At 40.4% G+C, this 20,031-nt stretch overlaps 1 protein-coding gene across 6 annotated transcripts in view; it reads right to left on the bottom strand.

The window, feature by feature from the left end:
• The window catches only part of DSCAM (DS cell adhesion molecule), a 443,286-nt gene that overhangs the window by 144,959 nt on the left and 278,296 nt on the right, over nucleotides 1-20,031 (bottom strand). For 4 of the 6 annotated variants that reach the window (XM_068179584.1, XM_068179590.1, XM_068179585.1 and 1 more), the window contains exons 9-11: nucleotides 17,693-17,971; nucleotides 6,811-6,930; nucleotides 2,661-2,834 (exon numbers count right to left, since the gene is read on the bottom strand). In XM_068179584.1, the coding sequence (XP_068035685.1) occupies nucleotides 2,661-2,834; nucleotides 6,811-6,930; nucleotides 17,693-17,971 (573 nt within the window). The remainder of the gene's footprint in view (nucleotides 1-2,660; nucleotides 2,835-6,810; nucleotides 6,931-17,692; nucleotides 17,972-20,031) is intronic. The other 2 variants (XM_068179588.1, XM_068179589.1) reach the window with 1 other exon arrangement.

Genomic DNA, 20,031 nt, shown 5'->3' on the forward strand with positions numbered 1-20,031 from the left:
GCAATCTCCCATTTGCAGGAAAAATTGCATCAGCTCCTTAGAAAGTTAAGAATTTGGATCAGCTCCTCTGACACCAGGGTGTCACTCAACAAACACTGAGGCACCAAATAAATGTATATTTGGAATTATTACAATTTCCCCCTTAGCACTAAGAGTCTTGTTAAGCAAGCCAAGCTGGTTTATAGCTTGACATGGGTTTTTACTAAGAAAAATCCATCCCTTTTAGAGGTAGCAAGTAATGGAAATAGATTAAATCAATTTTCATCCTGAACTACTGAAACAAAAAAACTCCTACTCTCTTTTGACAACAAAGGTCAATATCTTTTTGTTTAGATACAGGTGACAATGGAAATTCTGGAGGAGTAAAGCATCAGCTCGTGTAAGAGATTTTTTAATAAGATCTATGAAAGGTAAAACTTTATCCAGCAGGGTTACTAACAGAGTAGGTAAAAACTTCTATCAGACACGGAGGAGAAGAATCTCCTGTGCACGAGTGGGTTTATTTCCAAGTTCAGTGATACCATCAGTGGTTAGCACCTGCATGCATGAGGTATTTGTGGCACAAGGAACAAGAAGTGAAGGAATTAGGTGTAAAGGGACTGCTGCCATGTTTTCTTTCTGAGGGCCAGTCTAATTTCATGATCAGTGACAATATCCACCTAAGCCACTCTGCTTATTCTATCAGATTCTATCAGATAAATAGACTGAAGGAAGGTGGGAAGGCAATTTGTCACAAGAAATATGCATCAATGCTAATCCTTGTTTATGTTTTGGGAGCTGTTTCTTACTTACCAACTCTATCACCCAGAAACAACTGCGTTGGGCCAGGTCTCACCCTCTACCTCTGCCTAAAGAAGGCATTTAGGGTGACCTTGTGGAGAAGGATCAACTAATCAAGAATACCATGAGTTTCATGAAGGAAGACCAAGGTTTTTTATCTAGAGGAGGACTAAATTTGAGGACCAAGGTCCAGGAACAGGATCCTGAATAACCACACAGAAAAAGGAAACAGTGAATGATGAGAGAGGTGAAAGGCAAATCCAAGCCCTCACTTTGGAGTCAGTCCACCTGACTAGGTACAAACATTACGAGCCACAACCATACCACCAGAACAGGGGATCCAGCCATAATGCAGCTCATTTTACCAGAGCATCTTATCCTTAAGGAGTCTTTGATGGAAGCTAAAGCTCTGCCCCTTCCACGCACACTCCAGCACCCTCCCAGTGCTCTGGAGTGGACTGGTCTCAGCATGGGTGTGTGAGGGGCACAGGCTGCTCCCTGCTATCTCAGAGCCAGAGGGGTTTTCATTAGATTCAAACAGCAGCTGGCTCCCCAGGGAAGCTCCTGCTCTTATTTGATAAGGGATGCTCTTTTATCACACATGAAACTGCATGCAGTGATCAGACAAGCAGCGTGCACGGCTGCCAAGCAGAGGGAAGCTGGCTCTTGTTAGAATATTACAGCAGTGCCTCGCTCCTGCAAGTGAAGATTGGCCCAGAAACAGCCAGTTCTGCAAACCACAGAAGCTGGAACTTCTACCAGCCCACAGAAAAAATGTCTAATTCATATATTTGCTGGAGGGGTCATGATGTTGTTTTTTAGAAGATGAAGTCACTATGGTAAATTAGAGTGGAGGGGACATCTGAGATATTGGGGCTTGCAAATGTTTGACACTTAAAATAAGTTAGTTATCAATTCTCAACAACAAACAACACCCCTCTACCTAAACAGTAATGGTCTAAAGTGCACTCTCCAATAGAAGATAAATTCTATTTTCCTTACTTTCTGGAAAAAAAAAATCTTTTTACTTTCAAGGGCAAAACTTTTTCAAGGTAATTGGCATCCCAGAACTTCAAAGCATTCTGTAAATCTTCAAAACCCTACAAACATGAAAGTACATAGTGTGGTAACCTCCTTCAATACTGGTCTGACAGGTCATCCAGGAACATTCGGCACACTGATGTGTGAATAGTCTCTTTTTTTCTCTAGTGAGAGAAATATTATCTCTACACCTTTTTTCCCATTATATTTTCTCTATTTTCTAAACTGTGTGGCTGTTTCTAGGAATTGCAGCTAACATGCACTTGAAAACTGGACTGCTTTTGTCTCTTGTGCCTGGAAAGTACAAGGTAGGTTGAGCTTTTGCAATTAGATGGATTTTCCAAAAATTACCTGGCTAAGTCAAAATAACTACTGTGGCTGTATCTGTAAAATCTTAGAGTATGTTGTAATATCTTGTGATATCTACCTATAGTAATTATACCTATAGTTTCCATCTATGACACATTGAGAGTTGATAAAGTATATTTTTAATCCACATTTCCTTCAGCTTCTGAGATTTATGACAGTTTCTGTCATCTCCTTAGTTTTTTTTTTGGTACCCCTGAACAACTTTCTTATTTTTCCTTCATGACTCAGGGATAGCTTTCAGACCTGGTACAAATTTAATTTTCTTCCTCTACCAAACAAAGGTTTCTATTAACCGTCCTAACTTCCAGGTCCTACCACACGCAGCTGAAAGGCAAAATTAAATCAAAAACCAGCAAACCCAACCTCTGCCATCCCAACCCCCTTCCCTTCCCTCCAAACTAAGGCTGCAGTAAAGACTTTTTTCCCTCAATGGCAATATCTGGATCACAGAGAAGCGTTTCAGTTCTTACTTTTAACAGTGAGGTACATGGACTTGCTGACGTCTGCTCCCACATCATTGCTGACCTTGCAGAGGTAGTATCCACTGTCTTCTTCCAGCACATGTTTGATCAGCAAGGAGCCGTTTGTGAGCAGCTGGATCCGACCATTCAGTGCGATCGGCTGGAACTGGGGAACCCCGGCACCTGCAGCAAGAAACCCGTGGAAAATGGTTAAAAAGCATCTCATGTTTTTATTTTTAACAAGGGACAAGACACAGCTTCCTGTTCTTAGAGGCTCAGTGCAGTGAAAATGGCTTTTGACATCATCAGAATGAACAGGGTGGTTTGTTATTGTCTTAGGCTGAGGGTGTGTGTTCTGTCACCATCTGTCAGTGGTGGGGCAGTTCTCTGCTGTTCACTGGGCAGTTTTTTCTTTATCTCTCCCACAGCAAATCCTCCCTCCTGGAGATCTCTTCTGTTCATGACCAGTGAGTGTCCCTGCATGGCTGAGAAAATTCCATCACCCCATGGGGAGATGCTCCGCCCAGGGGGAGGAGCCAAGCATTCCTACCTGGATACAATCTGACTCCTGCAACACCACAGCAGCCTTTGCCCACTGCATTCCCAGAGGAGCAGCTTTCTTCTCTTCTGCATTCCCAGAGGAAGCCCAGGCCCATCTCCAGCAGCCCTGGAGCTTCAGAGGAAAACTCCAGCCTTGTGCAGGATCCCTGCTCCAGCAGAAGCACAGCTGGCACTGCAGGAGGGCTGAGCCACCATGGGATGGGACTGCTGCCACCACCCTGACCCACAGGCTGCCAGGGCCTGTTCTGACTCTGACAGTAGTTTTTCTTTTTGTACTATTACATTTGTATTTTTTTTTAGTTTTCCTAGTACAGAACTGTTATTCCCACTCCCATATCTTTGCCTGAGAACCCCTTAATTTCAAAATTATAATAATTCAGAGGCAGGGGGTTTACATTCTCCATTTCAGGGAAGACTCCTGCCTTCCTTAGCAGACACCTGTCTTTTCAAACTAAGACAGTTATCCAAACTGAATTCATTGCATGAAAAGAAGGAATGCAACAACAGCAATAATTTGCCCATATGAAAGGGGCAAAAGGAGCACAAAGCAGAAGAACCAGGAAGGGGGAGAGAGGAAATGAAGATTTTCAGCCCTTTCATGGGTGAAAAGGCACATTTGTTGTACATTTAGAGGCTGATGAATTATTGACGATTACAGCTGAACAGTCATGGCAGTATGCATCCCTAATGCAAACAGCAAATGAATTTCTTATGACTGAGAGGGATGTCTGCTGTAGTAAACATGGCACACTCAGGGGACCTCTAGGCCCTTGTTTATGAAACCCTGGATAACATGGAAAACCACATCAGTGACTGTTCCTCTTGTTTCCTGCTACAGCTGATGGACTGGTGACACACAAATCTCTGTTCTGCCATGTTTGCAGCCAGGATTTTTTGAGACTATTAAAAAAAAATCAACAAAAAAAAACCCCAAAATGAAACAAATAAAAACCCAAGAAGCTCAGACCACTGCTCGGACGTTTTTGGCAGCACTGTAAAAATGGAAGGTCCATAGAAACAGGAAGCTAAAGATTTTTGTATTAAGTTTTAAGAAAAAAAATCTACTTTTCCTTGGAAATAAGATACTGAGTGATTTAGGGAACAAGAAACAGGATCCTGCTGTCCTGTCACCACAAGTTCAGGTTCCTTCAACAATAAAGACTCCCTAAAAGTATATTAAGATACATTTCTTGTAATAAAGGTGTTTACAACCTACTTTGGCAGCAGGACATGGGATTTTTCAGGGAAGTCAAAAGGTGCATGTCTTCAATGGAATTCTCTTACATCACTTTCTGTACACAAAGTTAATATCTGTCAGCATTAATCATTATAAACAGTTGGCTGAGCCATCGCAGAAGGAAACACGGTGAATAAATATTATGTGGAAATTATTTAGTGTAACATGCTGAGCTAGAATGAATACAACATCTAGAATATTAAAAAAATAAAACAGACATGCATATCAAAACCACTTCTAGTGCTAGAAGAGTTTGCTTTGGGAACTTATGGCTACACTGAAGGCCTGGTGATCAATACTTAAAAATGTTAAAATGATTAAGTTTTCTTACAAAATTCAGTTGCCATTGATGATTTTCCCCCTATTGTACTCCTATGCATGTCCCACTTTTCCTTTTGTCAGATTTTTTTTTTCTTGAACAAGAAATTTTTCCTGTCATTTAGTTGGAATGCACATGTATGCTTTACTAACTGTAGATGCCTGCCATTGATTGCCCACTCAGTTCCTGTGTTCCTTCACATGAAAAATTGTGAGAATAATTTAGTGTTCACAGAAAGGAAAGGGCTGATACTCCTGAGGAAAGCTACTGGAAAAACTGGAAAAAAATTTGTGCAGCAGTTTACAGATTTCTTAATCTGCACATATGTTTTTACTGCTATTGCAGCCAAAGTCCTTCCTGAGCAGGAGAGAATCTTATCCCATACATCTGTGTGGATGAGTCTGAAAGGGGATTTATCCAACTATTCTATGATTCCACCATTCCAAGATTGGTTGTTTATCTCCTCACAGTTAATTACAACTCATCTAGCTTGGCTTGTGCTCCTTCAGCACACAAACAGAAGAAACCAGAATTACCTCTTTATGTCCTATATTCAGAATTAAAATCCCACATACTACTGAGATTATTGGAATTTGGAATTTTGCACCCTTGCAACAAACCATAGTTTATCAATAAGAGCACAAATAGCCTTTAACATTAACTTTTCTCATGCTCTTTTTTCTTCAAATACAATTTGGACTTAGATCCTAAGAAAATAAAAAATTACATGAAGAATTACATAAAGATATCTTCTCAATAGCACCTCCTTTTTTTTTTTTTTTTTTTTTTTTTAAGGAGTTAACTCATTTAGATTGGGTACAGAGTTTGCAGAAAATGTTTTTTTTTTTGCTAAAACGTATCAGAAGACAGCTGGCCAGAAGACGCAATCTATCAGACAGCCCATTTTAACTAAAAAGCAGTCAATTTCCTATGGTTACTGAGGGTCAAGTGGGGCCACTTTTAATGCTGTTACACAAGAAGACAATGTTAAAGCATTATGTAAAGCTCATACTGAATTACTGCTTATGTTAATGCTACCTGACCTTCCTTCTTTGCTGAAAAGATGTGATTGGCCATGTTATCACAAGTTTTGAAGTCGGGGGAAAAAAAGCAGCCAAATGCTGCCAGTGAACCTTGTTGGTTGTTTCAATTAAAGCCGTGTCTGTTCTCTCCCAGCCGTTCCTTTCATCCCTCGCCTGCTGTGTTGACACAGGCTCACAGGTAAAGCCAGGGCATCTCCAGGGCAGAGCAAAAGTCCATCCAGCTCAGCCTTTCGTGGGACAGTGGCCACCACTTTGTGCTGGGGTGTTGGAACCCTGGCTGCTGAGAATTCCAGACTTTCTGTGCTGCCAGGCACTGACCCCCAGGAGAACACTGCAGTGACCTGAGGCCCTGGAGAAGCTTCCAAAATGGAATGACAGAACTGGGATTGTGGGGGTGGAGTTTGAACAGAAGTGTGTGATATCACAGGGTGGGAAACTCAAGAGTTTAAGGGTTTAGAATACAGGAACAGATATAAAGCAAGATGGAGGTTTTAGGTTAGAGGCTGCTCCTTCTTCTTCACCTCGTTCTCCATGGGTTTGGGTGGTTTTGTGGAATTGGATAAAAAAGTCCCCATTGCGGGCACGGGTGGTTGGTTATTGGGTTAAAAATAAAACCAATTTAGGTGTCATTTCTTAATTGGACAGTTTATCCTTAAAGGGTCTTGTAGAGAGAGATGGGGCTCCCTTTTTACTTTGTTAAGAGTGAAGTGCTGCAGAGCTCAGGGTTTGTGAGACTGTAACAGAGATAAGAACTAATAAACATCTAAGTCCCAACAAAAAGTACCCTCTCACACATTTAATCCTGACCTTGGCAAAAGAGAATCAAAGAACCCATTACTGGGGAAGATTATTTATGAGGAATAAAACACAACTGGTATGTCCTTCACTGTACCCTGCTGCTCCCTGGCAACTTGGAGATTAAAACAGCAATTTACAAGTGAGTAGGATGTTATTAAGGCAGAATTAGCCTGTCCCCTGTGGTCCCCACAGGAATCCTACCTTTGGAGTATTTCCACACAATGGTAGGAACAGGATAACCCTCGGCAGAGCAGTTGAGAATGACAGCTTTCCCATAGATCCCGTCCTGGTCGCTGGGCTGGACCACAAACCTGGGGGGCACTGTGGGAAGGGAGCAAAGGGAGCCATCAGAATTCCAGCAATTTATTGGCAATTTTTTGGGTATCTCAAAATGGCAGAGCAGTCACATGCAGAATTATAACATTTCATAGCGAAAAGCAAAAATTAAAACCCGGTTTTTGCTGATCCAGTAATACACTAAGGTTGGTTTTACCAGATAATTCACTTCCTGTGCACGTCCTCAATGTATTTCTTACTAGCCATGACAAAAACACCAGTCTTTACCAAAAATAAGTTTATAAGTTTATACCAAAACAAGTTTATAAGACCTTTACACGGGAGAGGTTAAAAATGGAGTAATAGATAAATCATATTATTGTGGACAGAAAATAAATGCTTTCTACCAAAGGTAGGTTTGTCAGATGTCTAAGAAGAATAGAATTTTTCTGTTTGCTTTTTTATAACAGTGAACTAGCAAGCTTTAGAAAAAAAAATATTTTATATAAATAACCTTAGTAAATAATGCTTTTATTAGCAATCAAATCAATTCATATTAAAATGAGCATCTTTTAACCATAACTTCTGATGGGACTTTGCCTTCCAACCAGCCAGAGAGAGGTTCAACACAATTTGCTTGTATTAAGTTGATAAGAAATCTTATTTCAGTGTATCAATGTGCACATATTATTAAACTTATCCCAAAGTAGCATAAAACCACTGCAGTGAGTCTTCCACATGTACCTATTTATGCATAAATAAAATAAGAGCTGATTATCTCAAGGAAAAGCTCTACATGTTCCAAATACGGGTACACATGAATGAAGAAAACAGCTTGTGACAACGTTAGGTCCAAAATTTTTACAGGAAAGCCTGATTCTATATGTCCAAGTCTCAGTAAAACCTAAACATTTGACAAAATCATGAAAAAGAGGCTGAAAGTTGTGAAGACTGGAAAACCCCATGAAAATTTTGAATATTGAAAGTATTTAATGGTTGCATTATGGAAAGTTAAGGTCACAGTATTTTGTTGAGCCTCTGCTCTTTGGTTCAGAACATGGAAGTGTAAATATCCAAGAAAAAAAGAAGAAAATTAATTGTATTTTTATTCTACATGTTTTTCATTCTGTCATTTCTCACAGGGCCACAGAGAGTGACTGAACATGGGACACACTTTTTCTTCTCAAATATTTTTTTTTTTTGCTTGAGTTCAGCAACACACTGAGATCTAAGGCAGCACAGGAGAAATCCTAATAGTTCCTTGCTCTCCTCATCCCACTGCAGAATTTGGAGCCTCATAGGTTCTCCAGGTCCAGGCAGTGCTGAATTTGTCTGAAAGTTGAGGAAGACAGAACAAAGGACCCAACCATCCATCCTTGTTCTGTTCCACCCCTGAGCTGCTTCTCCAGAAGTGCCAGAAATTAAGAATGTCTGGTAAAAGGTTTTAGCACAAGAAAATTCAAGGGAGTGCAGAGGGGGACCTCAGCACTGTAAATATTTTCCCTGGGGCCTGAAATAGTTATTAATGCCCATGAATGTGGGACTAATTATCCACTGAGAAAAATCTGTGCAGCAGAAACACAGCAGAAGCACCAATGCTCTAATATATGACCCTCAAGTTTTTTTCAGTATAAGCACTCTCATAATTCATGTACATATTAGCTCTCATTGTGCCAGAGTGTCTCAAGTTTTTCTTAAGGAGAAACAGGAGCTGCTGGTGTTGGTGTGGGTGGGACAGCTCAGAGTTGAAAGTCTGTGGAAATTCTCTCTGCAGGTTCAGAGAGCCCTCCTCACAACAGCTTGAGCCTTCCTCCCTGTGCGTTCACAATCCAGACTCCCCTCCAGCTTTCTCATTCCACATTCATAGATAGAGCTGCTTTTTAAAAAAGGACAACAGTGCTCTGGAGGGCAAATAATCCCCTGTGTTAGGCTGGGGCTCTGTATTCTGTCACCATCTGTCAGAGGTGGGGCAGTTCTATTCTGTTCACTGGGCAGTTTTTTCTTTATCTCTTCCACAGCCAATCCTCCCTCCCGGAGATCTCTTCTGTTCATGGGCCCTGCATGGGCCCATGAGTGCCCCTGGATGGCTGAGAAAATTCCATCATCCCATGGGGAGATGCTCCGCCCAGGGGAGGAGCCAAGCATTCCTACCTGGATACAATCTGACTTTGGGAACACCACAGCAGCCTTTGCCCACTGCATTCCCAGAGGAGCAGCTTTCTTCCCCACTGCATTCCCAGAGGAAGCCCAGCCCCATCTCCAGCAGCCCTGGAGCTTCAGAGGAAAACTCCAGCCTTGTCCAGGATCCCAGCTCCAGCAGAGCCACAGCTGGCACTGCAGGAGGGCTGAGCCACCATGGAATGCGACTGCTGCCACCACCCTGACCCACAGGGGGTCAGGGTCTGTTCTAACTCTGACAGTGTTGTTTTGTATTACTGCATTGTTAATTTTATTTCTATTTTCTTCCCTAATAAAGAATTGCTATTCCTATTCCCATATCTTTGCCTGAGAACCCCTTAATTTCAAAATTATAATAATTCAGAGGCAGGGGGTTTACATTCTCCATTTCAGTGGAGGCTCCTGCCTTCCTTAGCAGACACCTGGCTTTCCAAACCAAGACATCCCCCTAACTGGGCCTTTTCCTCACTATGGCCAAAATGCAAAGCTGTTTATTGCCTAACTACAGAAATGCTCCTTGGAACACAGCTACAAGAAACAGAAGGAACCAGCAGTGATAGAGGCAAGAGATGCCTCTGTACTAGAAAATATATTTACTGCTGACAAACACTATGGCTTTCCAAATGGCTGCCACGCTGAGAAACATTTATTGTAGGTTATGTTAATTCACAATAGGCAAACATCAAACATGAAATCCCAGCAGCAACAGCTCTGGGCAATCACCCATCCTGTTCTAATTATGTGTTCAGAGAAAACATTTGCTTCAGTAGCTCCTTTCTCACTGTCCTGTGTTCGTTTCATCCCCAAACACAAAATAAGGTATTTTCCAAGGTAGGTGAAAAGCACAGTTAGTTGCACAAATAGATTTGATTTCATGCGACTTGGCATGGTGGCATCAGCTTGTTTCACCTTGGTGGCTGTGAGTAAATTTGTGTTTGTAGCTTCTGAAAAATCAATTACAAGGTGCTTATCCATAAAGAGGCATAAAAAAACCAATGCAAAACATGAACCCACCATTCTTACAGGTAAATTATCATAAAAGATGCAATGGAGTGACTGATCATCACTGTCCTCCTCTACCACTGAAGAGTTTGAAGAGCAAAATGTCTTTTAAAATCTGTCTTCCAATACAAAATTTCTGTAATTTGTTTTATTTCCCTTCTCTTTGAAAAACATTTTTTATATTCGTCATTTGCTATGGATGACACTGGCAAGAAATGCTAAATTTTAAGGAAATTGTTTTATTAAATAGCAGGCATATGCAGAAAGTTCTGGAAAAAGTTAAACAAGACTGCTTAGTATAGAATAAATGTAATCAGTCTTTAAAATACTATTTGCATTAAATTTATCTGCTGAAACACATTTTTTTTTGTAATCCCATTAAGCACATATAGAAAAAAAAGGATGGATGCCAAGTGAAAATATTATTTGGTCTTTTTTATGGAAATTCTGCCAATTTTTTCCAAATCTTTTAAGAACTCACAGAGATATCTATGATATGTTGTGTCTTTAACACTGACACACTCTGAACAAGGCTTTTCATCACATTGATATCACTGTATTTTTGGTTATATATAAAACCTAAGTTTTTGCTCAGATATTCTTGATATTCTCAATTCTAATTATTACTTTCAGTAGAGAAAAATACTAGAATGGTAACTGCCAAAATTAAATTTTGCTCTGTAGCTCCAGATGAGGTGTATCATCAGAAATCAGAGAATTTCCTACTTTGGATTCATAAACAAAACTTGCTTGAAAAAAACTCAGCCCACACCCAGTAATAGAAACAGTTTCTATGTTTAGTAAAGCTTTGGCCATCCTTTAGGACTGGCTATAAAAATGCCAACTGCTGCTCTGGTTTTGAAGACACAAACCCTTGCCACTTAGTCTTAAGATTGCCAATAGAAATCTGAAGAGATGCCACAACAAAATAAAATTACTCATTCAATCACCTGTCAATGGTTTCTTTATTGCTGTCTAGGTAAAGCAAGAGGATTTTTCTTCTTACATAAATGATGAAAAATCAAACAGAACAGACCTTGACATTTTTTTACTCCTTGCTCCTTTGCTTCTCAATTTGACTTCAATTTAAGAATTTGTTCTGTTCTAAGTGCTGCATTAGCTCAGGACACAGTGCTGTTAAAAACTTGTGCTAGATTTTGATACTTAGATTTAGATGATAAACCTACGTTCACTTTTTCATTATCTTTTAGGAGATCATTAGCCCTTAAAGAAAATATGCTGAGCAAGAATTTAACCAAGGTAATTTGGCTCATATGTTTGAGATAATAGAAAAGAGTAAACAATTTCAGAAACTCTCTGAAATTACTCATGTATGTGACTGAACAGTTCTAGTTTTATCACCCTCCTTTTCTCAGCAGCACAGTTCATTGAGCCTGTGAAGGAGGGAATTTAAAATTGCTTTAACAGTGAGTTCTGGTAGGCCTTCATTCAATGCAGCCCACAGGTCTGTGGTGAAAAATGAGCTGTTGAATTATTTAGGGTAAGAGCCATAAGTTGACAGATGCCAACTCTTTAATGGCTGAACTCAAAGGAGGTAAAAGGTTAAAAAATAAAGATTAAAAAGAGCTAAAATATCCAAACCAGGTATTTTCAGTCAATATTATGGTTATCAGTCTCAGCCTCTCACTGAGGGAAAACAAAGGATGAATCAGAACAGGGTTCAGCACCCCCAAATCCTTTTCATTCCCAGCCTGGATGGATTCTGGGGATTGCCCTGACCCAGGTGCAACACCAGCACTTGGTGAGGTTAAACATCATGAGATCCTTGTGGTCCCACATCCACTCCCTGGTTCAAATCTGCTCTGTGCACATGCAAGAATCCCTCCTGACCTGCCAGGAACCAGGTGCCAAACTCACAAATTCCTTCCCGGATTTCAAATCCATGCAAGCACTTCTGGCTCCCAGAGATCAGTGAATCCCTCTGGAGAGCAATTCTGATGGCTTATGACACGAGCTCCGCTGGTGGGCTGCTGGAGTGAGTTAAATAATCTATGGCATCAGCCTGGAATGCAGTGTTTCATTTTTACATGGAATATTTGTACTTCACATTTGGATCTCACTGTCAAAATGATGGAGGAAATTTAATCAGCCAAAGCAACCGTTGATGTATTAATGAATGAGATCGTTAAACACTGTACTTTAGTAAAGATGAACAGTTATTAAATTTGGTCATTGGACCTAAGGGGTCGATTTAGCGGGTTCAGTGAAACCATTTGCTCTGCAGTTCAAGAAAAAAAGATGTACTTTTGCAAAATGACACCGTGCCTAGTGGTTTGTGTTGATCAGGTTTGTCTAATGAACACATTAAATGAGTGAATCTTTTAGGAGTCATCTTCAAAGCCACAGTGTAAACACCAGCAAAGAAAGTTTAGACACCAGCTCTGACCTTAAATCTTCTCTCCCTGTTTTTCTGTCCCAAACTGCTTTTGCTGCATCACTCCAGCACCACCACCAAACATCACAAAAAAGGTGGAAATTCTCTTACCATCTGGAAAATTCAGGGACTCCTCACTGGGTGCCCAACTATCTAATTATATTCAACACCCCTGGCAAGTGCAAAATGAAAACACATTTAATGCACTAAATGCATGATGGGGTTGGTTATTAGGTATCTAAAGACCTTATCTCAATTTTAACTTATGATGTGTTCACTAGAACACATCTAAACACATTAAACACATTAAATGTGTTTTAGAAAAACACATTTAATGCACTAAATGCATGATGGGGTTGGTTATTAGGTATCTAAAGACCTTATCTCAATTTTAACTTATGATGTGTTCACTAACAGCACATATAACATCATGATTTATGCATCCACTGCTATCTTTGAATTCCCTTTTCTGGTAGTACCAGAAAAATTTTGAACTCATAATACGTTTATCAGTTTTTTCTTTTCAGTTACCCATTAGAATTCTTTTCACTGCATTTTATTTCATAAGTACTTCATTATAGGAAACTCTGCAGAAATGAATAACACATGATAAAGTGTATATAGATTTTTAATCACTCTTAGATGACAACCTTAATGAGTAAAGTCTTGATTAATTCCTTGTGATGATTTAAGTAGTTGACAGAGAAGATACTTTCCTCATTTCTATCTATGGCTCTCATGACAGGATCCTATCCTTTCCTTTTTCTTATTGGCATGACTAGCAAACCAAGAGTGTGCCAAGAAATTATTATTATTATTATTATCATTAATAATAATAATAATGAGGTTTTGAGAAACCCTTCTAGCTGCCAAATTTTGCATTTCCAGAAGATCTGCAGACCAGGATCTTGATTTTGAGAAGGAAAGTCCTGTTCTTACTCACTTCCACTTCCTACTGAGCTTTCAAAAGATATTCTGTAAACATTGGGACTAATCAAGCCTGCTTTTCTGTGGATTTGTGTCTTGTGCTTGAGGAGGGATCCCAGTTGGAAGAATTCTTGTATTGGCAGAAGCTTTTGCCTGTTTAGATTCTCTGGTATTATAGCCAATATTTTTTATCAATCACCTCTAAATATGAAGTTTGCAGAGCTCAGCTCCACTGGAGGTGTTTTGCCCTCTTCCAGTTAGTCTAAAATTAGCCAATAATTTGTGGAGAGGAGGACTGACATCCCCATGTCCAGAGCATTTGGCTCTGTCTCATTTCTAGGTTGTCACCAAGGGGCTCAGAGAGAGCTGAGATTGCCCTGAGATGATCTCACCCAGATGCTCCAAAGCTTTGTTGTCTCACTTTCTCTCAGCTGCTGCCTTCCATCACCTGTGAGATGCTGTGAAAGCTGGCCATCACCTTCCTCTGATATTTAACACAGGGCAAAGCCAGCCTTGCTGGCCAGGTGTTTTTAGGGCTTCTCATCACCACTTGGTTGCTTTTATAAAGCACCAAATAATTGGAACTGTGAAGATTTGCCATGAAGTGCCCACAGAATTTAAGAAACCAGTTCTTGTTTTCCTTTTGCTGTTTAGCACCCCTGGCAAAATGGCAGTGCAGCTCAGATATGAAAAATAATATTTGTAGGACAACTACAAGGAAAGTATTTAATAGACTTAAAACTAAACAGGAATATATGATGATAAAAAATAGCAGATCCATGTGATCTGACAGAAGATATTGAGGAAAACATATCTGAAGATGTAAAGATGATGAATTTAGGTTTGTGTATGGAATCTGCAGAAGTTTGTGTGTTCACTAATAATTAAAGTGAAACAATGAGCAGTTGGCCTGTGTTTCTTCATTCACCTTAGGAATGTCTTGCCTTTAGATTCTACTTCTAGTCCTACCCATCTACTGTAAAATGATGTGGATTCCCATTTAGTTTGGAAACATGATGGCCTGCACTGTTTTAATGTCTACTTTTGAAATGAATGCAAGGACAGTCTAAGTAAGGAAAAAGGAATTGTGTGGGTGACAGTCATATTTCACTTAATTTTCCTTTCCCATTCACTGTCTGCTCTCATATCAAAATGCACAGCGTGCACATAAATAAGATTTTCCCAGAACACATCTCCCAGCATTTAGGATAGCCAACATTTAAATTTAAAGCACACTGCTGAGAAACCCTCAAACAATGGGGATTAGAGATAAGAGGAGTTAAAGCACCACTTCTCCCTGTATTTGGAGGTAAACCACTTAGATTATTTAGAAAAATATAATGTTTCAGTTATACAGCACCTATGAACAAAAAGATGAGGAGGGATCAGAAAGCCTGGAGAATAAACAGGCAGCAGGAGAATAAGTCTGACTTGAAATGTGTACAGGTCAGGTTGGATGCAGAGGAGGAGTGATCACAATGACTCTTTGGTGGCTGTTTCAGCTCTGACCTCTGTGGGATGAGGCAGCAGAAGCAGTTCACTATGAGGGAAAGAGGTCAGGGTAGGGTTTTGGCAGAGAATTCAGGTCAGACATGATATTTCCCCTTTTCCTCGAAGTGAGAGCTGTTATCTCAGATGCACATCCAAAACTGATTAAAACATTATCACTTAAAGCGACAGCGAGAGAGAGGAGAGGCTTTAAGGAGGCTCTGCAAAGCATTACATGGGCAGAAAGATAAGCAAGGGGAGGAACATGATGCAGCCTTCATAACATCCTAAACATTGCAGGATCCAGAATTGCTCTCCAAGCCCTTGGGTATAAGAGAGTTGGAAGCTTCTCTCTGTCATGTCCGTGCATTTTTTACACCTCCTCAGGAGGTGTAATTAGAGCAGAAAGCATACAAGGGGGTGAAAATGGAGGTGTTGGGGTGAGGAACAGGTGAGAAAGGCTTCCCAAAACTCTGGGACAAGAGGGGAAGCTGGACAAGAGGGGAAAACTGATTAATGCCTGAAAAGGCAGCAAGAGGCAGATGGGTCCTGGGAACAGAGGTCAGGGGAGGAATTACCCACAGACAGCAGGAGACAGGGAAAGTGCAGTGCAGGCAAAGCCAGGAGAAGTGAGGGCATGGCAGGGCTTGTCCCCATTAGTGGGGGACAGGGCAGAAATCCCTACACAGAGCAGAAACCCTTACAAAGAGCAGAAATCCCTGCACAGAGCAGAAATCCCTACACTGGTGGGTCTCAGTGCTGGTAAGGACAGACAGTGGTGGCAGAGAACCTGTTCTCAGCTGGTAAAACCATCCTGGGAGTAAGAGATGCCTGTAGGAACCCACACGGGGTTGCTGCAGATTCATTCCCATCACTTCCAGAGCTGAATTACAGCTGGAAACCAGGGAAAATCCCAGCTGGTTTTAGGTGCAGCATTTCTGAGCAGGGCAGACACGTGTGAGGTTTTCAACCTTCCCTTCTCCAGCAAAAGAGGAGGTGAGGAAAATCATTATTAGAGTGAAGAACAGTGTTAAAATCTAGCAAAAAAAATCTTAGAGAGGAATAATAAAATGCATGTAGTTAATTAGACTACTTCATTTAAGAATTACTAAATAAATGAGGAAAGTACTAGATGCCTGTACTGAATAATCTTAAGCAAGATTAAAATCAGTGAAATTTTAAAAAATAATGAAATATTTAAATCAAAACTAGTAGAAAAGTAATGAATCTGTTTACCACGGACTTTTGGGAATACTAGCATTAAAAAAGTAAGCATATTGGAAAACTAGGGAATAATTCCTTAAGGATAGCATTAGGACACTGGGAACATTTGACTTAAAAGAGTTCTTCAGACTTTGGGGTGGGAAAAAACCCTGGGAAAAAATTGCAAAAGGCCCATCAAGATGTTAAGGTTTATATTGGCAAACTTATAGGAGGGAATATAAAATGTAGCGATGTGCAGCAGGTGGAAATTACTGAGGTTCCTTGTAGGATTATTCTTTCTCTGAGAAGCCCAGTGGCTTGGTAGCAAGAAGGAGATGGTGGAGAGGGAAGGGTCTAACTGAGTTTTTTTAAAATAAAAATCTGAAACACTTTGAAAAACTTCTGGAAAGAAAAGGAAGTAATATGAACTTCAACTTTTGTTGAAGTTGTGCACAGTAAGTTTGAAAATACATCACAAGGAATAATCTCTAGATAATTTGGCTCAGGTGTGACTAGAAAGGTTTTTTCCCACATAAAATATTTGCTTACTGAATATATATTCATATCTATTTCAAGGCAAAATGTTGTGAAATCATCATGAGTGCATGAATCCTGCTAATTGCATAATCAACACAAACCAGGAAAAGAACAATGTAACAGCAGAGTCCTTTCCCCATGAAGTCAGAATCAATGTTCTGCTTCTTTACTGACATAATGCTGTAGGAGAGAGTGGTCTAAATAAAAAAAATTGATACAATCAGACTAAAACAATAGCAGAGAATACTTTGATACCGTTTCAAAGGCTTGATTCCAATGACAGAATTTCCCAGGAAGTCACTCCTGCGGCTCCCCCACCCATCCCATACACTCCAGGGTTTTTCATTAGTTTCAAGTCTTTTAGATAGGAAAAAAACACGTTACTTTCTGTGCCTCATTGCTCTCTGTGCTCTCTGTCACAGAGAGAGGGATTACCATACTATCATTGTCACTGCTTTTAATGAAGGGATGGGACTATCTTTAGGCTAAGAACGATTTATTGCTCAGGTAAACATGAGTCTCAGAGGCCCTGAGATTTTAGAGGAGCAAGCAGTCAGCCATAGCTCAAGAGCAGTCATAAGTTCTTTATTACAAGGCAATATAGAACTTTCTAACCCAACAGACAGTTGCCACAGGGTTTATTTTGTTTTTCTAACCTATCACCTTTACTTACTTCTACTTGCACTTTTGTCCAATAGGCTTCTGTCTCACATGCACACAAATGATTCTGTTATAACTTCTAAATTCTTAGCTTATTCTATACAGCCACACCCCTACATTACAAACCCTCCACCACCTTATCAATACAGTTTCTCACTTACTTAAGGCATGTTCTTATTTACGACTACAGAAACATAAGTTTATGATTTTTTCTGCTTAATGTCTGTGTATTGTATTTTTACATCAATCCAAGCTTCTCCCAAGGCTGCAAATCAAACCCTCCCATGTCTGTGGACTTTTCTATTTGACTGATTCCCACACCCCTCTTTTTCACACTTCCCATCAAAAAGGTGTCACCACAAAATACAGACGAATCCCGCTTAATTGGCGCCTTTCAAAGTAATTACACCTCCTTACCCCTGACGATTAATTGGCTTTGGTGCTCCACGGCTGCTGCGTCGTTCCTGGCTATGCAGGTGTAGTTCCCGTTGTGCATCAGGGAGAGGTTGGAGATCCTCAGGGAGCTGGTGAAGTCGATGTTGTCGATGGTGACGCCCAGGCTGGCGGGGATGGGCCGGCCGTCCTTCTGCCAGGTGATGGTGATGGGCAGGTCCCCCGAGACCACCACGCAGGGGATGAAGACCCTCTGCCCGATGGAGAAGCGAGGGAACTCAAAAGGCTGGATGAAAGGTGGGACTGGAAGGAGAGAGGAAAAGAGGGAGCTGTTGAAGCCACGGCCGTGTTTATGGGAATAACGTAACAGGGCAGATGTGCAGCGTGGGATTGATGGCTTAGGATTTTAGATTTTATGTTTTTTCACATATTTGTAATCCTGCAATTCTTTAGTGTATAATTCTAAACTCCAGATACAGTCCTAGCTACTGCTTTCCCAGTTTGGTCAGACACAATTCCTCTCTAGTTCTGGGATCAAGGACACCTCACTGTCTCAGGTCCTGAGAGATTTAAACAAAACTGACTTGGGGGAAACTAAACTTGGGGCAAATGACTTCATTACCTGAAGCTGGAATTGGAAGATTAACCCCCAATATGCAAATGGTCCAAACTTTTGAAAGTGTGAAAACCATGACCCATCATCCATTTTGGGTGTAGCCCTGGAGAGGCTTCATCTGCCCTAAATGTACCTGAAGGCCCTTCAATAAATAGAACTGCTTTTTATTCCCTAATTTTTTCTGTCCTCTGTTATTAGGTACCCCCAAAAAGGCATCAGGATGTGCAGAATCTACACCTCTGACAGCCATAAAGCATTGTTTAGCAGGAAAAAAAAAATCACATTTTTGAATAAACCTTCTCATTTCTTGGCCACTCAGTGCATAAGCAGAGATGACGGGCAGGGGATGTCCTGGCTTCTAGAGACACCTGACTTCACTGGCAGACCCCTACAAAAGGATCAAGCAGCTCTTCCAGAAATCACAGCACCACCAGCTTGAGCCTCTCCAGGACTGCCAGCAGTGACATTGCCAGGAAGAGCTCAGCAGCTTTCAAGGTCTGGTCCAAGGGCTTTGCTTCAAGGTCACAGAATAGACGTGGAAGAGGCTCCAGCTTTGCTTCCTTAAGTGCCTCTTGCACTTATTTCTTAATGTTTCGAGTCACAATTCTCACTAAGATTGCAGGAAGGGGAAGACATGTACAGTACTTGTATGCTGCCCTGATTTTTAAAAGTGTTAAGTTTTCTTTTGTAGTTCTTTTGAAAGTTTTAAAGTTCTCATAAAACTTCTTTAGCCTTCTGATAACGTTTACATATTTGAGAGTCAGAGTTCCCACACAATTTCATGTATAAATAGAATGGTTTACATATTTCTCTGTGGGTGGAGAGAAATGATTGATTGATCTTTGGACCAGTGTGGTTGGAGAGGTGGCAATTCCATCCTCCAATCCACGGTCACCTTTGGAATTCTATAAGTACTAGATGTTTGAATAAAACTGGGTCTTTTTCTCTTTTCAACTTACCAAACTTCTGTGTACTCATTTCATGTCCAATAGCGACATTTGTAGGACAGCAAATTAAGGTAAAACTGATTTCTAATTAGAGGGATGGTACAAGGCACGAGTGTTCAAGTTGGCATTTAATTCCTGCTAATCATATTTGGCCTGAAAAATATATTTTTTTCTTTCCTTTTCTTTTTTACCGTATTATTCTCTGGCTGAAATAAAAAGCATGAAAGAAATTTTGGTATTTTCTACCAAAGTAAAGAATTCTACTTCTTAAAATAATTTTGTTTTCAGGTACTTTTAATAAAAACTAGTGAAACAGACAGATTAAATAAACACAGAAAAAATAATGGGGCTGCCATGTTTTCTTTGGGTTGTGGTTGGAATGTTTTTGGTAAATTGAGAGGCAAATACTTGTCCAGATGAAGGACTCAAAATCTTCTGCCCTTCTCAGGGGAGCATTCAAACAACCAGGGCATTGATCTCAGACAGGTTTTTATCAATCACTCCTGAAAGGGCTGCACAACCAACTTTGCAAGCAGTACTCAAATCCTTATTTATCAAAAGACAAGGTTCCTAGAGGTTATGTACCTCAGATATAGAAGTGCATTTTCCTGTTGCCTGGGAGATCACTTACACATAATCTGTGCTACTTTTGAACAGGAAAGATGGAAGGATACCCAGAGCAGAACATTTATAGTGATCAATATGTTTGAACTCCAGAAAAAATGGAGTTGGTGGCTTTATCTAATTGTATTTCTTTTGTCCTTTTTCCCTTCAGAAATTCTAAGATTGTGCTTTCCCTA

Source organism: Anomalospiza imberbis, chromosome 2, assembly GCF_031753505.1.
Source record: "Anomalospiza imberbis isolate Cuckoo-Finch-1a 21T00152 chromosome 2, ASM3175350v1, whole genome shotgun sequence".
Taxonomy (NCBI): Eukaryota; Metazoa; Chordata; class Aves; order Passeriformes; family Viduidae; genus Anomalospiza; species Anomalospiza imberbis.